Genomic DNA, 25,303 nt, shown 5'->3' with positions numbered 1-25,303 from the left:
GGTTCTGACAGCTCCGCTTGTCTGAATCTCTCATAAATGAGAGTTGTGCTCTGACAAGCGTCACTGTGTTGACAACTCGTCTCAACATCGTCAACGTATTGGCCCTATCCAACCCAAAAACTGCTAAGACAGAACTATGAAAACAACGCTACTGATTAGATCAATTCTACCGTACTCTACTGTAGCAAAACAATATAAGCTTTCATCATGACCATATGATCCAAATATCTATTAAAAGATCACACATTGTACATTATTACCCCAATGTACACCACAGTAATGAAGTGAACCGACTGTCAATGTATTTTGGTTACTCTGTGTATTGCACCATCATTACTGGGGGAAAAATGATAAGCCAGAATAAATACACATTTGAGAGTGTCCACTAAACCCCCAGAAAATTCCAGGAAGGATACATTGAGTTCAAAGAGAAGATGAATTGTCCATGAACCACATCAAATACCAAGCTGGTATTTCAATCCATACAGGAGATGGCATTTCTTTGTTCAATCTAATGAGGTATCATCTGAATAGAAATTAATCAGGACCAAGCAACAGTATGTGTGTGTGCATATACACATGTCTGTGAACATGTGTGTGTATATGTGTGGGTGCACGTGCGTGTATAATCCCCTACTGTGTTGATAGAATAGCAAGAGAAAGAGAGAGAGAGAGATGTTTTGGTGTGTTTCTGTTTATGCAGCTACCAGTGGATTAGCAAGGAACATTCCGCATGGCCGTTCCCTCCAAAGACAGGCCCATGTATTCCCTTCTCTGTGGAGAGCTCAGCTGTTGCCCTTGTAGCCCTTCAGCCTTAGCCTCATCCCCAGCCTCTACCTCTGTACCAGCCCATCCTCACCCCCAGCCCCAACCGCAACCCCAACCTCGGCCTCAGGTTCAACCTTGTTTGCAATAAAGGCCAGGGTCCCATGACTCCGTCCCCTCCCCAGTAATTGAATTCTGATTAATCAAACAATGGATCTCCACGGTCCGACAGTCGACGCGGAGGCCTTTGTAAACGCCACAGTCTAAACGGCAGTGTGGGCCTAGGCCAGGGCTTACTCGTGACGGCTGAAGCAGCTCAGCTGGCCGTACATGCCCATGAACCAGAGCAAGCTCTGTGCCCAGCTCAGCGTGGGCTACAGCATGCGCCTCAGCCAGGCTGACATTTCAACTCACCCTGCAGACACTTCAGTCACGGCTCACTTTATCTGGTCAAGTTAGGGGAGGGAAGGAGAGGGGGAAGATCCGAGAAGGAAGAGAGAGGAGAGTCTGGAAGGATCACTGCATGTCTGTCTGTCCTGTGTATGTCAATACTCTGCAAGGCCTACTGCAGTAGTGTTGTAACCAGAACTGGAACTTCATTTGCCTGTCTGAGAAAAATACAGGTCCCGCTGGTCTAAGTTTAGGAGCATTCTCCAGCCTGATGTTCCTGTCTAATTTATTCGCTGGTTCGCAGATCACCGTAGGCCTTTATTGTGTGAGAAAGCTAGGCTGGGTAGAGCTAGTCTAGGCTAGGCAAGGCTAGGATAAAGTGGGCTCAAATGGGCTGCAACACACGCACGAACAGGTTTGCGCACGCGAAACACGCACATGTGAAAACACTTGGACAGCTGCACACGCAATCACTCAGGATATGCTAGGATCACAAAGACCCTCCCTAACACAAGTGCCAAAGGCCTACATAAAATGGCACTAAAGAGTGGCCACAGTGAGAGAAGAACACACTCATATGGAGCAGTGTATCTAAAACACAAGCAGGATTCTACGTATTGAAATGAACTGGAATGGCTGCCCTGACAGAAATACACACTCTATTACTCACATTAGTCAACCCAACAACCCACAAGCAGCCATCTTGACATACCTAGATAGTTCAGCCCCAACTTTCCTACACACAAACACACACGCATGCCCACACCACTCACCAGATCCAGGAATGCCTCCTGATAGGGTAGTTTCTCAGGTGCATCATGGTCCTCTCCTTGGCAGGGGGACAGTGGCCAGGTTTCATCGCCTGGCGCAGGGAGAACCTGCTCACCTTTCGCCTTCAGCGCTCGCCTCTCTTTATCGCTCCCTGTCTGCCGCTAAGCGCTCTCGCTACACGCTTCGTGAACCCCCCACACCCAGCGACGTGTCCCAGGTCAACACACTGGGTCCTGGCGGAACCATGCTGTGGTTCCTCTTCAGAGCAGCTGGGTCCTCTCACACCATCCTGCCGCTACTGCCATAGCTGTCTGTCCACTGTTTACATGTACAGCGCGCTTGCACGCACGGTCATCCTAGCGTCTTGAACTGCTTCGGTCGAGAAGGAGAGATAGGAAGTCGAACGCGCTGGACGGCCCCTGCTGCTGTGTTTTCTGAGGTATTCTTCCGTGGCAGATTGAATATCGCTGTCCCACATCCTCATGGTAAAGCGTCTCAGGGAATCGTTCCTCTGGAAAACATTCCTTTTCCTGACAGCCGGGAACGCCGGTCGGGGAGGCAGCAGTCAACACCCGGCATAGCAGGGCATGTTACAAGCACTCCCTCTCGCTCTCTCTCTTTCTCTCTCTCTCTCTCTCTCTCTCTCTCTCTCTCTCTCTCTCTCTCTCTCTCTCTCTCTCTCTCTTGCTCTCTCTCTCTGTCTCTCTGTCTCTCGCTCCTTTGCTCTCTTCCGTTCTCTCGTTGTTGCGTTCTGTCTCGGCCGCCTGTCCCCCACAATCTCCCCAGGAAGGACGGAAAAAAGAGAGGGGGAAAAAAAAGAGGGCAGCGCTCTCCGCTTACAGTTCCTCTCTCTGTGTCTCTCTCGGACTCTCTCTCCCTCCCTCTCTCTCCCGGTGTCAGTTGGATGTCCTGACCCTGTAAAGAGCCTGCATATGCACAGCGTGCTAAGTCTATTGATCCTCTTAGCACACACGGCTCGACTTCATTCAGCCCGGAGAACTGAAGACGGGGAAGAGGGAGAAAGCAGGGGGAAGGGAGGGCAGCGAGAAGGAAGGCAGGGAAGAACGCTGACGGACATATAAGCGGCCAACCAAGGTTTTCCAGTGTTCCTTTGCGTGTGCTGCCCCTGTGTGCGAGTGCGTTTTGTATTGTTTCAAGTTCAAGTTTGAAGTTTATAAAAACGCACATTTGAATTCTTCGGTCTCGCTCTTCTTCCCTCGCAGCATATTTAAACCTCGAATACTGTAAATAATCAAAGTATAAAAAAACAATTCCTGCTATACTTTGTGTGTATTTCTGTGTGTACATGTGTCTGTGCGAGCGCTGACAGCAGTTATTTCCTGAATAAGCCGTGGAAAACAAACATGTGGCTAATTCTCCCTTCCCATCTCTCTCTCTAACCCCCCCGGCTCCCCCCGGCCCCCCTCACCCCCGCCCCCACCCCCCGCCGTCTACCTCACATCCTCCCTGCTCCTCTCTCTGCTCTCCTTCAGCAACATGTCCCCCTCTTTGTGTGCAAACTATATTCTATTATTTGGCATTTCTATCTGATATTAGTACTACTGTAGAATGGTCCTGTTTGTCAATCTCCCCCAGCTCCTGGCTCTCTCTTTCTTTCCCTCTCTTTTTACTCTCTCTGTCTCTGTCTCTCTCTATGTCCCCCTCTCCCTCCCTCCCTCTCTCTCTCTTTCTCTCTGCAGGCACGCAACTGAACCATAAAAGATCGGACTGCGGCTCACGTTGCTCGTGTTCGGTATGTGTGCGTGCGTGTGTACGTGCTCTTGTGTGTGGGCGTTCTAGCATGCAGGGGGTGCGGGGGGCTCCTTAGGTATGTTCTTTCACAGGGAACATCAGGAACATAGGTCACGCAGGATGTTATCACGTCAGCCGACATCCAGCCCTTTGTAATGCAGACCATTCTTCAGACAGTGCCGGTCATGCAGAACTCCAGTGATGTGTTAACCTCTGCCTGTGAGCAGAGGCAACCTGATTTACAAACAAACTGATTCAAAACGTCCTGGTACGGCCTGCCCTGGACTCCTAACAACACCGCTCTTTCAGGACAAAGTAACCCCCGTGCTTACGTGATGAAAAAACACACGGCGCGGGAATCATAATATTCACGTAGCGCGCACACGCATGACCGAGTGTGTGCACGCGCTCGCCTCAATGCTTGCGCGTGCGTCTGTCTGTGCGCACGGGTGTGCGCGTTCATAAGGGTGTGCGTGGTCACATTTATGGCGCCATATTTACAGCTTCCCCCCCCCCCCCCCGCTTTCTATGCGTGCGTGTTCCCAGTAAAAACCATCACCTTGGCCGAGCTCCAACCGCTGCGCTCTGAAAAACAGGATCCAGTCCTGCCTCTTACACACATCCTGCCACACAAGCACGTCAGCAGCCTCTCAACTCCTGCCAAGAGTCAAACCCCCTCACCGCCACCCCCCCCCCCCCCCCCCCCCCGATAGGACCAGGGATGGGCAGGGCGGAGGGTGAAGGGGGTGGAGGGGTGGCTAAGCAGCTCAGGCTTGTGGGTGGTAGGATGGGAAGGTGGTTAGGGGTTAAATTGGGCAGTGCCATTGCAATTATCTTCCCCAGAGTACAGATAAAGCGATACTCGAGGTTCTGTAAAGAATGTACTGTAATTATTCAGAAGGATTGTAGATGTACACACACCCGGGCATGCAGACACAACGCATACACACACGAGACATACACACACACACACACACACTCTGGGATGAACATTCAATCTTTACCATCTCTGTCTGTAAATTGGTGGTGGGTCCGGCCCACTGTAAAAATTGTCTGCATGCGCGTTCGGGTGTGCGTGCGAGAAATGTGTCTGTCCGTGTGTACATTTGGGCATGCGTGCGTGTCTATGCTTGTGTGTGCCCGTGTGTGTGTGTGTGTGTGCCTATGTCTGTGTGTGTGTGTTATATAAGGCTGGTCCCAGTGTCTAGGGCTGTTCTCGTGCTCTAGTGAGCAGAGCTGTCACTACTCATCCTGCCTGCTGTCACAGAGGGAGCGGGGAGGAGATAGGGGATGGTCACAGAGGAACACACAGCACCACCGCGGCGCATGGGGTGGGGGGGGGGTTGGGTACGTGCACCATTATCCAGGCAGGGGAAAGAGAAAGGGGGGCAGGAATAGAGACCGAAAGAAAGGGAAGACCGAAAGAGAGAGAGAGAAAGAGAGAGAGTAAGAGAAAAAGAGGGAGTGACACAGAAAATGACAGAGAAGGGGAGAGACAGAGAGAGAACGAGAGAGAGAACGAGAGAAAGATAGACTGTGGAGAGAGGGAGAAAGAAAGGAGAGAAACCGAGGATGTGGAAGAGGCTGTGGATGGATGCACACGTGTCCACAGCAAGGAGGGAACGAAGAGAGAAATAAATAAAAGGGTAGCAACAGCAAACAAAAAGCAGAAATGACGTTTCCGGATCCCAAACCCTCCTAGTTCTGGCCATAATAATTCTAAAAAGAACCTACTTCTACCCCATCACATCCGCTCTAGAGAAACAGATCTTAATAAAACTGCAATCACATCTTCATTCCCTGAACCGTCAAATCCAATTTTGTTCAACAGCACCTCTTTCATTGGACCAGTGGACCCAGTAAGGCAGGAACAGGAATCATTATGGATTCATGTGGACCAGAGCACCAGGCGGTTGCCAGGGTTATGCAGTGCTGCGAAGTGGCTATCGATTTCATGCATGCTGACATTTAGCAAAGTACTTTTCTTCATTTACCTGTAGATCGATTGCTCTGGAGAATGGTAGGAAACAGTATTACTTGCTCTGGACTGACATGTAAAACCCTTCAGAGGGCGGTAGCTGAAACCAGATACTGACTGGTGGGTATCTATATTTACATTTACATTTAGTCATTTAGCAGACGCTCTTATCCAGAGCGACTTACAGTAAGTACAGGGACATTCCCCCGAGGCAAGTAGGGTGAAGTGCCTTGCCCAAGGACACGACGTCAGTTGGCATGACCTGGGAATCGAACTGGCAACCTTCGGATTACTAGCCCGACTCCCTCACCGCTCAGCCAACTGACTCCCTGATAACTGACTATATCACAGCCTGTCAGTGATAGGGGATGGGGGAGGTGGGTGGTGGTGTGTGTGTTTGTGTGTGTGGGGGGTTGATGAGGGGTGGTGGTGGCGGTGTGCATTTGTGTGTGTTGGTGGGGGGTGATGGGTGGTGTGTGTGTATATGTGTGTGTGTGTGTGTGTGGGGGGGATTTCGGGGGGGGGGGGGCATAGGTGGTGTGTGTATGGGTCTGAGGGGAGGCGGGAGGTTGATGGGGATGTGGTTGATGGGTGGTGTGTATGTGAGGGGGTGGGGTTGTAGGTAGTGTGTGTGTTTCTCTGTCTGTGTGTGTGTGTGTGTGTGGGGGGGGGGGGGTGATGGGAGGTGGAGGGGTAAGGCATTGTCACATCAACGTCCGTCATCATCAGAGATGTGTGGGAGACATTGAAGGATTTACCATTTGCACATGTGAATCCCTATCAATAATTACAATATCATTATATCACAGTATTTATTGGTTATATTTCTATGATAGCAAGAGTTTTGCATTCAACTTTTCCTCCAGAGATGGAAATGAAAACACGTGCATAGGGACACGCTCAGATACTCGCAGTTATACGCACACGCCCCACACACACACACACACACACGCACGCACACACACACACACACGCACACACACACACACACTACCTGAATCCTCCGTCAGACCCCGGAGACAGAGAGAGATGGAGTCCGAGGAGGAGGTGGGCTATCTGAGCAAACTGTCCGTCAACCTGTCGCCTTGGAAATGCCAGGGGTGCACCAGTCCCTCTTGTCATTCACAGCCAGTGATGAGATGGCATTTGAGAAAAGGTCAACTCGTTTCCCTATCAGATTATAGCCCTGTGATTGGATACATGGATCACCTAGGGGATTTAGTGGTTTCAAGGACTGTTCAGAAAATCCAAGGAATTCCTGAGTGTCCTATTACTCAAATGTTATCTAATGCCAGAAATATGTAGTGCAGATCAACAAGAGACTCATTCCACTTTAGATTTTCAAGCCTCCTAAGGGGCTTGAAAGAGACTGGAAAGTTTCATATGCATGATCATCACCATCAATGGCTGCCAGTTCGCCTTTACACATAGTTCAGCTGGCTAAGAAGGTCAAGAGTTGATGCCCAGTTTATAATCAGTTCATAAATAGGTTCCCCTGTATCGATTGGGGTGTTTAAGTCACTTACTACTATGCTATATACCAGGCCTGGAGAGCAGGAGTCCACTGTAGGACTGTCTGACTGACTGACTTTCTTACTGACTGACTGACTGGGTGGTTGTCTGGATGATCACAAACTGAGGGACTGAATGACGGTTAAGTGTGATGCTTGATTGTCTGGTCGACTGGCTGACTAGTAGTCATGCTACCAGTACTATCACTGGTGTGAGCTTTTGTGGTCAAATGTACTAACTTGACAGTATATTCAGTAAGTTTACTGTTATGAATGGTGCACAGCTTTGTGGTTGGCTGCTGTTAAAAGCAGTTGGTTGTGTTCAACTCTAATATCAGCTGGTTACCAGTTGGGTACCAGACATAACTGATGTGGATTGGCTTAGGTGTATAGGTTTTCATTATACATAGGTGGGTATGTATCAAATGTCCCACCCATTTTTTGAAAATGGCAAATCCCCCCCCCCCCCCACACACACACACGTACACACTCTTAATTAAGAAAATCATATTTAATGGTTGCATCCTCAGTTATTATAGTAAATTGTCCTACCCACATCTGAAAACAAACCTACGCCCCTGGAATGGCTGGTTAACTTCCTGCTTGGTGGATCCCTCAAGACCACCAAGCTTGCTGACAGACGATGCTCTCGCCTACACACTGCAGCCCCACTCACACACCTCATCTCAAACACCCTTCCATCCCTGACTAACCAGTCTGCACTATCCCTCCCACTCCACCCTCGGTCCCTAAGGCTCAGGCCTTTCCTTCTCTTCCCACCATCCCTCTCTCTCTCTCTCTCTCTCTCTCTCTACCCCCCCCCCCCCCCCCCCCATCCTCTGAGCCTCCCTCCATGGCTGCCGGTCGTGCCTGCTTCAATACTCTCATCCAAAAATAGACTTCTCCTGCATTGCACCACTGTTGTGTCATTATGGCAGTCTCTGGGCTCGCTTGGTTCCCCCTGAGCTGCTCCAGGGGCTGTGTCTGGATCACCTCGCTCTGTCTGGGGTTGATTAATGCTGCCTGGCAGGCAGACTACAGTGTGACCTCTCCCTAACTTCCAGTGGGGCAGTAATTAAGGTCTGAGTAGACGATCCATGCACACCCAGATATCAGACCAGCCCACAAATGACTGTAAGTGATATACTGACCATCAGGGGGATGATAAGCCCAATTGACCACAGGTTAGTACAAATGAGGCTAGGGAACAAGGCCAAGTTAAATGGTGGGAATTTTATGACGATATGTTGCTTCTATGTGTTTTTGAATTCATAAAATGTGAACATTTATTTCACTGTCCCTTGGTTTTTTATTTATTTGGCGAAACCTGGACAGAAAAAAACATATCTACAGAAGATGTATGAAAGATGCCGTACAACTGAACGGTTTAAACAAAATAAAACCTTCTCTTTCTCAGTCTCTGCTGCCTCTCTGTGCTGCTGAGACAAGCAAACAGGCAGACGGGCGAGTGGTGTGTGTGTGTGCGTGTGTGTGTGTGGGAGGGGGGGGTGGGGGGGGGGGGGGGGGGGTGGGGGGGGGGGGGGGGTGGGGGGTGTAAACTGATCTAAGCAGCGGATATGGCTGGCTGAGGGTCTCTATTTCAGAATAAGGCCAGGGTGAATAATATAATGAATGACTCATGTCTGAGAACTATTTGCATAATGGCAATTCATTTCACAACACATTTCTCATCCAAAGTTCCTCTCACGCTCACAAATTCCATTAAGGGGCATGAATTATAAAAATGGCAAGGTATAAGAGAGTGAGAGCAACTTGGGTGGCATTAAACTGTTAAAGTAATTACAGGTTAGGTGAAGAGAGTCAGACGATAGAATTATTAAATCTACAAATGCTGTTTCTGGTTTAACATTACATCTGCAAACTTAGGTAACGACCTACGATATATATTTCAGACGCAGGCACTGTGTGTGCAATACTCATTAGACAGTTTTTCTGTTTCACTTAATACAGTTTGTTTTAGGGGTGTTCTTATCTTGATTTAAAAACATTTTTTTATCATCATTTGTGTTTGTGTGTGCGAGCGTATGTTCTCTCTGTGAGAACGCATGTTTTTTGTGTGTGTGCGGTCGTATAGAAATGCATGTGTATTTGTGGTGTGTGTGTGTGTTTGTGTGTGTCTGAAGGTGACAGTAGGTGGATTGAGAGTGGAAGTGACAGACCTACGGGAACAGGGCAGGCCAGTGTGTCGTCACAGCTAAGCTGACATTTAAAAGTCAGGGTTGGACTTGGCTTCACCCCCCTCATAGCTACTTCTCCCAGACTGACTGAACCGGTTAACTCAGGAGAGTCCAGACACTCCCAGAACCACTGGAGACCTCCCACCACCAGAGACACTCCAGTCAGACACTCCAGCTAGACACAAGATCAACTATTACAGGCTCTCGAAATCAAGTCATCTGGTTGAAATCAATAAGTTGGCTTTCTCTCTTTCCAAAAAACTAAAAACCCAAAAAAAGAACCAGTGTCACGTGGGTTTCAAACGGGAGAGGACAGAGACTGGTCATTAGAGTCTTCTGACAGATGTCAGGAAAGAGGCGGTGGAGGGGACGAGCTAGGGGACGGAGGTGGAGAAGAGAGAGAGAGAGACGGGGGAGAGAGGGGGATGAGGCTGGGGGGGTAGGGGTAAAGGTGAAGGATGGCGAGGGGAGGACGGGGAGAGGACTAGGGAATAATAGAGAGCTGAAAGAACAAAGGGGACCTGATGCTGATGACAGGAAATGGGGGAAGGGGAGAGAGAGGAAATGAACGAGGGAGTCAGACGGCTGAGCGGTGAGGGAGTCGGGCTCGTAATCTTAAGGTTGCCAGTTCGATTCCCAGCCGTGCCAAATGACGTTGTGTCCTTGGGCAAGGCACTTCACCCTACTTGCTTCGGGGGGAATGTCCCTGTACTTACTGTAAGTCGCTCTGGATAAGAGCGTCTGCTAAATGACTAAATGTAAAATGTAAGGAAGAAGGGAGAGAGGGAGAGACAAGAGCGCGGAGGACAGGTGGAGTGGGAGGTAGAGAAAAGAGAAGGCGTGAGAAAGGAGAGAGCAGAGAGAACGCAGACGGCCAAGACTAAATGTTTTATGGGACCCTATCTGAGAATAACTGAGTGCGGAGAGAAAACTGGAGGTGTTTTATGACCTGTAAAGATTTTCTGATAGGCGCTAAGTGGAGCCACTGCTGGCTTGTTACCACCTAGATGACTGAACCGGGCTTCCTCGTCCTTTTTAAACTCAACTCGACCTCCCTCATTTCCATTCAGTGAAATGTGCACAGTGCATCAGAATGTCCCAGCACCAAAACCATGGCTCTTCAGTGAATGATAATTCTCTGAAACACTGTCAAACGGATCCCAAGGTGAAGAATGCAGTGGAAAGCTGCATGAATGAAAAAAGAATGTTGAACTGAAGATGACCCTTGGCTGTGGATGTGGGCGGAGGCCACGCTGGTGTCACTGGAGCTCACCCACAGATGAACCCGTGCGAGAGTCATTAGCCCAGGGGGCCTCGACCATTGGGGAGGGAGGGAGGAAAGGGTAGAGGTATGCAGGGATGTGTGGAGGAAATGAGAAAAACAAATTCGCCAAGACTGAACGTCCTGGAAAACAATATTCGCCCTGAACGACATAGGTTTAAGTCCCCCTTGATATCCCATGAACAGGGAGGAATGGATGGAGGGTTAAATGCACAGACGGCGTCACGCACACAACGGAAATCCCATATGTTCGGGCACATTTCGAAAGCACACCAGGACACAGAAAACCTCCCAGTTTGAAATCCCTGCAGACCCAATCCCATGCAGACCGCTCTGAACACCGCTAAGAGGCTACTACTAGAATAAAAGGCGCGTGTTGTAGCGGGGTTTGCTCGTTTAAAGATAGAAATACTTAATTTATCATAAAGTCTGGGGCACCACCCTAATATTGGTTTAGGACATTAGGGAATCCTATGTTTAATATGTAATAATCAGTCTCATCTTTAGGAATGAATTCGTTCTAAGAGTAGAGCCAATCGTAACATCAGTGAACACGCACGTCAAAATATCTTTACAATGAATTTATTCAAGTAAGGTAAACAGATCTTATGAAAAGTTGGATTATGGGTTTGATATGAGAGATTGGTTTCAATGAACAGAATGAAATGGTCTAACTTAAAGAAAGGCAGAAATTGTACAGTCAGTGATTACATCCTTACAAATCATAAACAGAGCTCACGCCAATGCCATGTCGAGGGGGAAAGAGCGTTAGCCATAGTTACGTTTGATCAGGGGTTGATCAATGATGTTGAGGGCGGTTTGCGCCAAAGGTCCATTTGAAGAATCTGAAGTCACAGCGCGGCTGCGCTGGGTCATGTGACTGAGTCTGCGGGATCTCAGTGAAGTCGCATTTGGAATTGCGTTTTTGGTTCTTCTGTTGAAACGTCCAGATAGTGTCGCGATCACTATAAAGTTGAATCTCAGGAGAAGCTTGGCGACGTCCTTGGAACGCCAATCCTGATGGCGTTCATGCCATGGTCGGTTTCGCTGGAGTCCGAGATTGATGGTCATCTTAGGGCTTTATACAGTTCGAGGGAGGACCCGTCTGGGGTCAGATGTGGATTGGGGGAAGCTGGGTTCTCAACTCCCCCCTCCTTCCTTCACACCTACCAAAGGTGTGATCTGATCTCTGGCTGATCATTCGATGGTTCAAATATTGTTCTGGACATCTTGGTACAGTTACAAAATATAGTTGAATGATTGTTTTATTATGATAGCTTCGTGTAGATACCAAGAATGACGTGGTTATCTTTCAGGAAGAAGGAGTTGTTACTAGAATCAAGATTTCAGTGAACACAACATTAAAACAAAGTAACAAACATAACACAAATATCCCTCTCATAATTCTCCACCTTGTACTCTTGTGGTAAAGTCTCAAGAACTTTCCTCAAAAGTTCTGATCAAGGTATGTTCTTTGTTCAAATCGCCGCCGAAACGGATAGCAAATGGTCGCTGGAGACGTGTTGTCTAAATCAGGCCCTTTGAAGCTTGCAAGCTAGCAGGAGGGCTGATTTGGTAGATTGGGGAGGTCCCCCCCCCATTCTATGGTTCCTTTGCATCGGCGTTTGGTGGGTAATCAGCATACTGAGGGTGTCACAAGGGCTGATTCTGATGTGATTGAATCACTCTTCAGGTGTGGCAAGATGTTGGCTCCGTGTGGTCTTGTGGACCTCACTACATCCCCCCGGATGTCAACTTTCATAGACCGTCGTCGATGAAACTGTTGACATGAAGACAAGAGAAGAAAGACCACAGCAGCGTAACAGCATGTCACCCCCCCTCCCCAGACATTGGCATGGCTATGAGTGATTAAGCTATGACATGACATAGGAAAAAGGTTGAGAGGAAATTATTGAAACAAAAAGAGGCACTTGAAGTGGCTTACAATGGCCGTAGCAATTGAAGCTTTGTGACTAGGGGTCTAGATGAGGGAAAAGTTGTCGGCTTTCCAATCTTTTTAAATCAAACTAGTTTCAATAAACTCATTTAGGTTATGGTTACAATTGACTGCCAAAGACGTATACAAATAACAAATAAAGGTACAAGGTAATTATAGTACATACTTTACACAATTATAGTTACTAAGTAGCTTCTTGAAGTCAACGTAACTAAACCACATTGATGAACTGCATCTAATAATGTAACTTTAGTTTGGCAACCACTGTTATTTTAAAACACAGTTAGCTGCGGGAATAGTCAATGCTTTTTTCGACAAGCTATATCGTGGCGGCATAATAGGTTACGTGTAGAAACTGCATTGTTTAGTTGCTTCTAAACAAAAGTCCTTCAGGACTAATCACTACTGTCTGTTTCCTTGAACTAGACATGTGCACCAACGTATTAGTTGGTTGGTTAATTCACTTAACCAAATAGCTACACTATTAAAATAGAGGCTATAATAAAGGCTCTTATGCTACTTTCCTTGAAGAGCTGGCCGAGGCAGATTACAGCGTAAATGTCGGGGCAGCGGTGTTTCTGAGCACGCGCGTACCTCCGGTCAAACCTAGCTGCTTCCTTTGAGCTAGCTGGTCCCACACACACACTCGTGGTGGCGGTAGGTTACGTGTACAGAACTGCGTTGTTTAGTTGCTTCTAAACAAAAGTCCTTCAGGACTAAGCACTACTGTCTGTTTCCCTGAACTAGACATGTGCACCAACGTATTAGTTGGTTGGTTAATTCACTTAACCAAATAGCTACACTATTAAAATAGGGGCTATAATAAAGGCTCTTATGCTACTTTCCTTGAAGAGCTGGCCGAGGCAGATTACAACGTAAATGTCGGGGAAGCGGTGTTTCTGAGCACGCGCGTACCTCCGGTCAAACCTAGCTGCTTCCTTTGAGCTAGCTGGTCCCACACACACACTAGCAGCTATTTCACGAAAAACAATTGAATACGCACACAGCCACTGTAGCCTAGGCACAGTAGTATTAAATACATGGTGCTACATACAGTTAGAGCTCGCTCTATTTTAACAGTTCGTTTCACAAAAGTTACGATTGCTCATTTCAATCTATCTTAGCCTCACACGGGGCGCCATTATGTAGCGGGGTTTGCTCGTTTAAAGATAGAAATACTTAATTTATCATAAAGTCTGGGGCACCACCCTAATATTGGTTTAGGACATTAGGGAATCCTATGTTTAATATGTAATAATCAGTCTCATCTTTAGGAATGAATTCGTTCTAAGAGTAGAGCCAATCGTAACATCAGTGAACACGCACGTCAAAATATCTTTACAATGAATTTATTCAAGTAAGGTAAACAGATCTTATGAAAAGTTGGATTATGGGTTTGATATGAGAGATTGGTTTCAATGAACAGAATGAAATGGTCTAACTTAAAGAAAGGCAGAAATTGTACAGTCAGTGATTACATCCTTACAAATCATAAACAGAGCTCACGCCAATGCCATGTCGAGGGGGAAAGAGCGTTAGCCATAGCGCGGCTGCGCTGGGTCATGTGACTGAGTCTGCGGGATCTCAGTGAAGTCGCATTTGGAATTGCGTTTTTGGTTCTTCTGTTGAAACGTCCAGATAGTGTCGCGATCACTATAAAGTTGAATCTCAGGAGAAGCTTGGCGACGTCCTTGGAACGCCAATCCTGATGGCGTTCATGCCATGGTCGGTTTCGCTGGAGTCCGAGATTGATGGTCATCTTAGGGCTTTATACAGTTCGAGGGAGGACCCGTCTGGGGTCAGATGTGGATTGGGGGAAGCTGGGTTCTCAACTCCCCCCTCCTTCCTTCACACCTACCAAAGGTGTGATCTGATCTCTGGCTGATCATTCGATGGTTCAAATATTGTTCTGGACATCTTGGTACAGTTACAAAATATAGTTGAATGATTGTTTTATTATGATAGCTTTGTGTAGATACCAAGAATGACGTGGTTATCTTTCAGGAAGAAGGAGTTGTTACTAGAATCAAGATTTCAGTGAACACAACATTAAAACAAAGTAACAAACATAACACAAATATCCCTCTCATAATTCTCCACCTTGTACTCTTGTGGTAAAGTCTCAAGAACTTTCCTCAAAAGTTCTGATCAAGGTATGTTCTTTGTTCAAATCGCCGCCGAAACGGATAGCAAATGGTCGCTGGAGACGTGTTGTCTAAATCAGGCCCTTTGAAGCTTGCAAGCTAGCAGGAGGGCTGATTTGGTAGATTGGGGAGGTCCCCCCCCCATTCTATGGTTCCTTTGCATCGGCGTTTGGTGGGTAATCAGCATACTGAGGGTGTCACAAGGGCTGATTCTGATGTGATTGAATCACTCTTCAGGTGTGGCAAGATGTTGGCTCCGTGTGGTCTTGTGGACCTCACTACAGTGTATTCCCAGTGGAGATGGAGAGGGAGCGTTTGGTACGTACCATGAATCTATCCCCCTGTGGATGTGTACTGAAGTCTCAGAGGATGGGGGGGGGGGGACAAAGACCGAAAAGGAGACCTGACTGGAAGCGGATATGGGCTGCGCTGTGGTGCAGTGTGTGTGCGAGCGTCCGAATGGCCGAATGACGCACCGGCCCCTCGACGTGGCCCATGGCACGCGTGTGCTCTCGCCGGCGGGATCTGCGGGGGGAGGGGCAGAGGTCACGCGCGTCCGTCACGAACCTGCGCCGTACGAGACCGAGAGGTGGGGAATTCGTTTCTCACGCCGTAGCGGGGGAACTGGGGAGATGGGACCCTTCAGAAGACGCAGCCAGACATTGGGCCCACTGGGAATGAACAGGGTGAGGGTTTCATCTCCGATGACGCTTCCCAGGAGGGATCTGACCCGGAGCTACAGCTAGTTCAGATGACGGTTTGAAAGAACCTGACGTTCGTTAGAGAGCAATTCGATTGCATTTGCAAAGAGACGCTGCGGTTCCTGTTCACTCGACTGCAACTCACTGCTCTTGCACACCTACTGTTTGCTGTCCTCTCTCTCTCTCTCTCTCTCTCTCTCTCTCTCTCTCTCTCTCTCTCTCTCTCTCTCTCACGCTCTCTCACGCTCTCCCTCTCTCTCTCTCTCTCTCTCTCTCTCAAGCTCTCTCTCCCTCTCTCTCTCTCCCTTTCTTTCAAACAGGTCTTCCCACTCCTTCAATCCATTTTAATAGATGGGTTGTATTTACTCTAAGTGCGTGCAGGTAGTCACACGCACACACACAAACCGCCCGTACAAGAAACAAACAGTTTTAAAGCGATCGATTGATGAGGTGCAGAGAGGGCATCTGCATTCCTCCCACCAGGTAGAGCGTATCCTAGCGAAGGCCCAACACACATAATCAATAACCCCAGAGATAATCAGAACCACCTCTCTGAACCCATACATTGGATCAGATGAAGAGATCCACTTCCGAACGCCGCCACGCTATTGGCTGATAGTGTCCGTCTGAGGGATTAATGGAGGGAAGGAGATAGACTTCAACGCCGTGTCCAAACCTGGTCGGTTGCACTGTATGTCTTATCCATCGTGATCCCCTAAATCGAACACAAACACCCAATGCACACACACACGTACACAAACATGTACAGACACTCAGCGCAAAGTACACTTTTAGTGAGTGCTTGTGACTAGAAAGGGGCACGACGTCAAAATACGAAATCCTTATACTGAGGTTCTGAAGGTTGTGTCATTTCCATAGCTTCCTATCAGCCAAGAAGTGGCATAGCCCATAATGATCCAGAATAAAGAGCCAGATATGGACTACCATCTATATCCGTGGTGACACAGGAGAAAAACATCTTTACCTTCTGAAGCTTCAGGTACTAAGAAAACCTCTTGTGTAGAACCACTTACCTAGAAAGAGAATGAAAGAGAAAAAAACATGGGGGAGGGGGGATAGGGGAAGTAGAGAAGGTGGGCAAGAGAGGGAAGAGGGGACGTAGAGAGGAGAGGGGGTGGTAGAGAGAGAAAGGGGGGTTATCAGGACAGGCCTTTGGCTGTAATCAGATGTAATTTGCCCTAAACAAGCATCAGACCAACACAGTTTGTGACCTCTACATCATCCTAGCACAGCTGTTAAGGCCATGAACACACACACTGGTAATAGACACATGTTGAGATATGTTATTGATGCACTGCAGAGGCCTGAGCTAACTGTGACATTCCCCCCGAAGCAAGTAGGGTGAAGTGCCTTGCCCAAGGACACAACGTCATTTTGCACGGCCGGGAATCGAACTGGCAACCTTCAGATTACTGGCCCGACTCCCTCACCGCTCAGCCGTAGAGAGGGGAGTCGGGTGACTCCCCTCTCTACCCTTCTCTCTAGGCCTTTTGATCCAAGCTTCCTCTACCGTTCCCTCTTCCTGTCGTCTTGTCTTTATCCTTCCTTAATTTGTTATCTTCATTCCATCCGAAAACCTGGAATTGAGCTCACAATCTGTTGCCACAACTCAGCTAAAATAATTTTCAACTCGAGGCTGTCAGCATACTTCACAAAAGGCCAAAATGGCCCCCCCAAATTGACAACGATTACCAAAAGGTGGTCTGGAATTTTAAACAAAGCGCTCTGCGCCACCACAGCCTAATAAGACCAGTCGGAACCTGTCGATGATGATGTTCACGAGCAGAGATCGTCTTTTTAAACACAGTGTGCTTCGCTTCCTGAGTCGCCCATCCCTCACCAGGAGATGACAGGGTTATTGTTCCAGAAAATCACTGCCAAGAAGCTGTGTATTATTCTAATGGGCCATAGCAACAAAAGCATTCATCTCTGCTTGGGGACTGATAAAGAGTCTCAATGCCCATTAATACTGAATGCATCTTCCTTAAGGAAATAAACTCTATATAAGACTGTAAAAGGATATGACGGGTCCATTGGTGTCCTGTTGAGTTGACGTTAGGCTGAGATTTAGGGTGTTCAGAGGAAGAGGTGGCGCTACTCTGTTTTCTGAGGTTGTTGGCCCCCACAGCATCAGAGGGATGACATCAGAGGGTCATAACCCCCGGCCTCAGGGCGAGGGCAGCCGATTGGTTCGTTACAGCGCGGGGAAAACAAGTGTGTGTTTCTCACTCAAATCCCACAGACAGACTACAGGGATTTGATTACTCTCTGGCTGTTTGTGTGTGTGTTGGCGCCGAAAATGGCTGCCTAGGTAGGCTCTCCTGCCAAAGTAAATTCCTTGTTTGTGCAAACTTTCATGGCGAATAAACACCAATTCTGATTCTGATTGTGATTCTGTACATGCTTGCGTATGACGCAAATCATCACGAAAAAAAAACGGTGGAGTTACACAATAAGATTTGTTGTTGTTTTCGAAACAAGATTAAAGACCGTTCTGAGACCCCTTCTCCCACATGCTGTCCAGTACGTCATGCTGTAGAGATGGAGTGAGAAGGAGCGAAAAGAGAGGGAGAGAAGAAAAGGAGGGGCGAGGGGGAGGGGCAATGCAGGTTCGGAGCCTCACCTCACTGCAGAGCTCCGTTAAGAACTTAAGCTCCGCAACAAACAGAGAGAAGAGCCCAGAGCTCTGGCGGGCTTATTCCCCGTGACTCTGGCACCGACCGGGAACCCTCTCCCGCCCGTGTTCCCACCCTCCGCAGCCCCATGCTGCAGCCCGCACCCAATTCAGGCAGCCTGCCCTAAGCCTGCAGCACACACACATACTGTACACACACGCGCAAACACACGCACGCTCATACGGTACACACACACATAAACGCGCACGCTCATACTGTACACACACACACACACACCCGTGAACACACACGCACTTGCGCATCCGTTGCTCGCATCCGTTGCACGCATGCATGTGTGGTATGTACCAACACGCACACGCCACACAATATCCACACACACACATTCTCTCGATCCCCCCCGGGCTCCCTAACCTACGTCAGAGCCCAGCCCGGGCAGCAACGCCAGCGCACCCTGTCGCTGGCACCCCGCCATGCCACGGACGCATGTGGCTACGCAGCAAGCTAGCACCAGCACAAGGCTCCAGTGAGCAGAGGAAGGGCCCTCGCAGCCTAGCGGAGCACTTCAAAACAAATGCGTCAAGCAGGTATTCGAGATAATTAAAAGGAGCTTTGAGCAGTAATGCTCGTAGGGGGACCTTCTCTGTGCTTCAGGAGCAAAAGTGAAGCTTCCGGTAATTCTACAATGGAAGCCACAGGCATTCTGCCGAGAAAGTACAGAACATCTGGTCATAGCATGACAAAGAAGGCTTATAACTGACAAAGGGTGCAACATCAAGTAAGGTCATCCCTTTTTTTAGACTTTTAGATGATCAAAACTGTATACAGTATACTTTTTCATTTGAACTAAAAAGTGTGTTTCGTTGCAGAGAAACGAATCACAAGCAACCAGACTTTTTCTGTGAATTCCAAAATGGAATGCCCCAAACCATTCAAATGGGAAAACTTTACAGATTGACCAAATGAAAGCTTTTAAAAACGTGAGTCTTTGGAACAGTCAGTGGCACCAGGGTGAGGTCCCAGTCTGCACCAGGATCCCTCGGGTCATCAGAGAGAACAGGAGAACCGGCCTTGCTCACTGCAACGCAAATAGACACGCGTCGACCCATAATGGATCAGAACTGCCCTCTAGTCTGAGGAAAAGCAGACGGGAAAGTGAGGGAGATAGTCTGTGGAGATGTGACCCAGATGAGGAACACACCCAGAGTCGTCGGTGTAGCTTCTTTTCTCGCTCCAAGAAGACCAGGAAAACCATCTGTGGTCCTGATTCCCACCTCTCTCCCTCTGGTCGAGGTCTTTTACAGGCTCATTAAAGAAAATAAAGAGGCTTTGGAATGATTCAGTAGATGAACGGACCCTACTTCAAAGTGGGAAGTGAAGTCCCAGGGTGTGAACTGGGGCATTATTTAAGCTATGAACTTCGTTCCGTCTTCACTTCTCGACACACCCTGACGTGTTACACTGTAGGTATGGCAGATGCCTAGTCAGCACTGAGCATGTCATCTGTGTGGTCTTCTCCCAGGAACAACAGCTCTCATTTCAACTGCTGCATTGGAAATATACTCAGAGGATGAGTTGACGCCAGCCATTTTCGATACACCTTCTCCGTGACGTGTGAGACATATGAGAGCGTGATAACATGAAAAGCGCTAAGGAGAAAAAAAATGGAGAAGTGAAAGGAGAGGACAAGAGGGCTAGTTGCTCGGCGCTGCTCCAAAAACAGATTATCGCCTGTTTTCTCTCTGAGAGGAGAGAATGTAATTCTCCCTGTTTTCATCTGACAGAAATGAGTACAGTCCAGTCGAAGAAATCAATGTAGCGGGCAGCCACTGACGCACGGCCACCCCAATCCCTCCTTTCTCCTACTTCCTTCTATCATTTTTTTGATCCTCTGCTCCGGATGCTAAAATAAGCTGCCTGTTGAATTTGGATTGAAAGGGAGGATTAAGTCGTTCTGGTTTCAGATCAATCCCCCCCCCCCTTCCTCTTCACTGCTTGGGACACACACATGCCTCTCCCCCCCCCCCCCCTTCCTACCTTCTTCCTGATACAACACATATCATCAGCAATTCAAGAGCTGTTTTATCTCTTCAAACCTTTTACGCCAGTGTTCATTACTCTCCACACCCAACCCACATGCCACAATCGAACGCCGTTTTTTTCGATAAACGTCATTCATAAATCCGACACGTACGTGCGCGCGCACGAACACGGCGTCTCGGCTCATATCGAGCCGGACGCACAGTGTGCCCCGCGCGGCTGACATTAACCGCAGACTGAAGGCAAAGTTAACCGACGACTTGAACTTGAACTCGTGAGAGGAGAAAAACATCATTCGTAGGCGAGCCGGACAAGGAGGTCTGCCCAACTTCTTGATCCCTCTCATCTCTCCCACTCCTCGCTCACTTCTGTCTTCTCCTCACCTCCTACATCCGTCCTCCTCTATGCTCCTCCTCCTGCCCACTCTACTTTCACAGTCGCTGTAAGGGACAGCATCCTCCCTCCAGCCAGGACACTCCACGAATCAATTGAAAGCAGAAGAACCAGAGATAGTTTCCCCCACACACGGGGAAAGACTAAGTATAGAGGGAAGGCCGTGACTGTCATTGGCGGCAATAAAAGCAGGAAGCTTTGCTATCATCTGACCCGGACAGTTTCTAACAAAGAGAAGCATTTCTTCCTTTGCATTGACGTCTTGGGCTCCCTTACTGTATGTTTCCTGTTACCCTGGTAACATGCACCCAAGGCTGCTAGGTTGGGGTGATTGCACTTCCTACTCACAACATGGGTAGAGCTTTGAACTCAAGAGGTTGACCATTTCCAAGGAATGAACTGGTGGTCTATGACAACAAATACATTTAAGATGTGTGTGTGTTTGTAAGACTGCGTCACTGTGCGTGTGTGTGTGCGTGTGTGTGTGTGTGTGTGTGTGTGTGTGTGCGCGCGCGCGTGTGTGTGTGTGTGCACATGTTTATCTGTGTGTAAGGCCAATCAAGAATTTCCATCTGACTTGCACTACTGCATTAGCTTCCCTTAATGGGCTAGAGCAATAAAAACACCATTTAAAAAGGCATAATGACATAACACAGTTACATTACCTTAAAGCACTTAATCTGTTATAGTACTTTGTGGCTCATTTACTTGATGGCATGAACATCTTTCATTTCTTTGCATGAATGCCCTCCTATACCAGAGAGATATATCCGTTAGACATTTAGATGCCACTATTATTTTAGGATACAGAAACATATGTGAGTACACACACAGGGGAATGTAACGAATCCTTCTATTTCTAATAATCCTTTCAGGAGTACATATTTATGAAGATCGGAAGAATATGTATAGGTGTCAAACACACTGAATTTGAGATGAGTAATGTTGTTAGTTTACCGTATGGTAACGCATGGCAGACATTTTGTTCTGGGCAAAAATGCTGGGGCACAAACAGTGTGCTTGTAATGAAATGCTAGATATGGTTTTCTTGATAAGGGGGGTATCACATGACTCATGATGCTGCCTCTCCAAAACTAAACAGCCTGTTGTGTGGTTTTATATCTATGTATGTGTATGCGTGTATGTGAGTGTTTGTGTGTGATGTGGGGGAAGGTGACTGCTTGTTTGTTGGGCCATCTTGTTGTTTAGAATGTGAGTGGGCATCGCTGCAGTACTTGTTGCCAAGCTACAGTGGTTTGAAGCCTTCCACTGGGGAAAAAGGCGGAAATTGTAGATTTAGTTAATAAAGTTTCCAATGGGTGTGAAAGCAAACAATGAAAGTTTTATTATTTTTAAAATAATAAAACTGAAAAGAACGTCTTCTTTTCGCAGACCGTTGGGTGTAAATGCAGAAAAAATTGTGAAAGAAATCTCATCATGTTCAACCATCTGTACACTAATATTTCCATCTGTCACTTTCAGCCCCTTATTCAAGATATGAAATAAGCCAAACACAATATCAATCTCAAGCTCAGTTCTAGTTCACAATTCACAATTCCCCCTATTTCCCTAACCCCACTAATTGAAAGTGAAATCCAATATTGCTCCATTTCATGGACTGTCTGTATGGGAGAGATGTGTGTTCTACTGTACGTCCACTAGTTAGTTTTCCTGACATGCTCTCTTCTGGAAGCAGGGAAGGTATAGTTTCATTTCCTGCTGTAGAACGTTTGGTTTAAGTACTTAATATTACATGTGTTGGTGCCTGTTTCACATAGCCAGCTGATTATAGCCCTTTTTGCTGATGAATTTGTGTTTTTCAAGCCTGTATTTTGTTGCATGTCACTTTCTGTCCGCGCGCTGATTTCTTTCGCTGTAGTTTTACTATGACACGCCCGTGAAATAAACATTGTACTTTACACTGCTGTAGCACCACAATGTCCCGAAGGGGATGAATAATAATACTCTTCTCATCGGGTAAATACGTAACACTAAGGATCGAAATGGATCTATGAACACTTCGTGATAAGCGGGGAAGGGTGATCTTGGACATTCGGGGGGGGGGGGGAACCGAGATAGTTATGTAGAACTTCTCCTTCACTGTGGTCCCCTTGATGTTTTTCTGGTGGCTCGGCTGGCCCGTGGCAAGCCATGTTCTCATTCTTCAATCTCCAACCAGGGGGCTTCTGTCACTGCTCCAGTACGAGAGCCTTTTTAGAATGAACTAATCCCGGCCCACCCGAGCCAATATCTCCCACCCCCCTCACTGCTATCAGAGCCTGGGCTAACGCAGCCCACACGGGGAAGACTGCAAACACACACAGCCAAATTAACTTTCTATAAATAGCACAGAGGAGAGGTACGGAGTGTGTGCGCTGTCGCAGCGTGTCAATATAGGAGAGGGGCGAAGCGGGGAAGGGAAAGAGAGGGGGGCGGGTGGGTGGGTGGAGCGGAGGGGTTGGAGATGGAGGAGGAGATAGAGGGAGATAGAACGATGGAGACCAAAGAGAGGAGAGGAGACACAGAGAAGAGACAAGAGGAGGGAGAAAGAGACAGAGAAAAGGAAGAGAGAGAATTAGAGAGGGAGAATGAGAGTGAGGGTGGGGGGCAGGAGCATATATTGCTGTGTTTTTGGAACATGTTAATTTATTTCATAGCACAGTGTTTCTGCCACCCCCTCTTTAATTCCCGTTTCATCAAAATAAATCTCCAAGCATTTAAAATGAGTACCCAGGGAAAGGTTGGGGAAAATCAAACATATTATAATTTTAAATAGCATATACAGAATTTGATATAATGTGAGAGCTAAAGAGGTTTTCCTGTATGGAGTTTGGAGTCATTTGGATTGCTGAGGGAAATTGAACAGTTCTCACTTATCTCATCAAAAGCAATATCTCATTTGATATAAATGAATCGGGTGCTCGGAAATCAGATGTTAAGGTCAGGATGTAAGAGGAAGATATGTGCATCTATGAGATTGGTCTTGAATAAAGACAGAATCGCCTTAGTAACCACTCTGCCACCCAATCTGACATTGTTGTTAGGGAGCGGTGGGCTAATACAATTTGTGCCATTCCCAATTTGAGGCGCCAGCCAGCTTGACAGAAAATTACACCCTCTGCCTACCTCAACCCCTTTACTCGCCCCTTCTCCACCCGTAACTGTCTATCAACCCCAACCACACACACACACACACATACATACACACACACACATACAGATCCCTCGAAAAGCCAATGTTGCACGTGGCTCTTTAGAGCCTAGCAATGCAGCTCTGCAAAGCTCAGTGTCAAACACTGAGTTGATGAGGAGATAGCGTTGTAGCATACCTTTCCAGCACGGTGAATCCAAAGCTAACATAAGCTCCATGGATGGACTTAGCAGTCTAGAACCATCCTGTCCCTGTCACGCAATGCAATGACAGTAATACCACCACAAAATGAGTGTTGAAGTACAATAACAATCCAACCACAACACGCACGCATGCACCACACATACAAACAAGCAAACACACCCAAATATACAGTATATACACACAAACACACAGACCAAGGCATGTAGGCGTTCATACCAAGGCAAGTGCATACACATCAACGCGCATTCACCTTACATACAGTAGGCCTACATACTAGAGCCCGACCGATATATCGGCATTTTCCAAACTATCGGTATCGGCATTTATAATGGCCGATAAATGAATATTAAGTGTTATTTATTTATTTTCATTTATTTTTTTCAAAGGACTTTCAGTTTCATATCTTAAGTTTGTATTTTTATACATTTTATTTATCAGAAACTGCATTAACATATTATTTTAGTGAGGAAATAATATCAGGAGTCAGATGGCTGAGCAGTTAGGGAATCGGGCTATTAATCAGAAGGTTGCTGGTTCGATTCCCGGCCATGTAAAATGACGTTGTGTCCTTGGTAAGGCACTTAACCCTACTTGCCTCGGGGAATGTCCCTGTACTTAGTCGCTCTGGATAAGAACTTCTGCTAAAAGTGACTAAATGTAAACTACAAATAACTACTGTTAGAGAAAGCAGTTTGTTTTGTTACGCGTTTATGGATTTATTTATTTTTTTTAATATCGGCCGATATCGGAATATCGGATTTTTAAATCACCAAATATTTGTATCGGTATCGGCCTTAAAAATCCTTTATCGGTCGGGCTCTACTACATACACACAAAAGGATACATCTATATGCATATATACACACTACACACAACCCCCCCTCCCACACACACAGACACACACACACATAGCATTCTCAGCGCCATGAGCAACTGCTGTAGCTGCGAACCAATTACCTCACACAAGAAACAGGCTGCTCGTTTTCAGCTCTCGTTACCTAATACAGCGAACAGAAAGTAATCAGTGCAGACAGCCCCAGTGGTCAAGGAGGCTGTGGAGGACTGGTAAGCAAGACCTGAACTGACAAACACACAAACATCCTCACACTCACGCATGCACCCACAGTACACACACTCAAGGCCCTCATATTACTGTAAGCAGAATGTTACGAAGAGCCGCGAAAAATAAACCGATGGCATCTGCGACTGGATGGATCAGAAGTAGCTGCCATCATAATTACACTCTCACTTTCACTCCGTTATGTTCTTAAATCTCAAGCTGCTCAAATGACTGGAAAAAATTGGACTGTGTATGGCTGGACTGGGCGAGGGCTGGGGATAGGCCAAATTAGGCTGGGCTGGGCTAGTGGGCTAGGCTTGGGCTGGGCTGGACTGGACTGCAGCAGTCAAAA

At 47.3% G+C, this 25,303-nt stretch overlaps 1 protein-coding gene across 3 annotated transcripts in view; it reads right to left on the bottom strand.

Annotated features, from left to right (window-relative positions):
- Positions 1-25,303, bottom strand: part of pde4d (phosphodiesterase 4D, cAMP-specific) — a 103,680-nt gene that overhangs the window by 42,898 nt on the left and 35,479 nt on the right. The window contains exon 1 of one of the 3 annotated variants that reach the window (XM_062454861.1): positions 1,929-2,753. The exons of the other annotated variants lie outside the window; for them this stretch is intronic. Coding sequence (XP_062310845.1) covers positions 1,929-2,014 — 86 coding nt within the window. The 5' untranslated portion in view covers positions 2,015-2,753. Of the gene's footprint in view, positions 1-1,928; positions 2,754-25,303 lie in introns of those variants that run through there. 3 annotated transcript variants of the gene reach the window in all.

Source organism: Osmerus eperlanus, chromosome 28, assembly GCF_963692335.1.
Source record: "Osmerus eperlanus chromosome 28, fOsmEpe2.1, whole genome shotgun sequence".
Classification (NCBI taxonomy): Eukaryota; Metazoa; Chordata; class Actinopteri; order Osmeriformes; family Osmeridae; genus Osmerus; species Osmerus eperlanus.
Note: the sequence above shows the minus strand (reverse complement) of the source record. Positions and strands in the feature narration are given on the sequence as shown.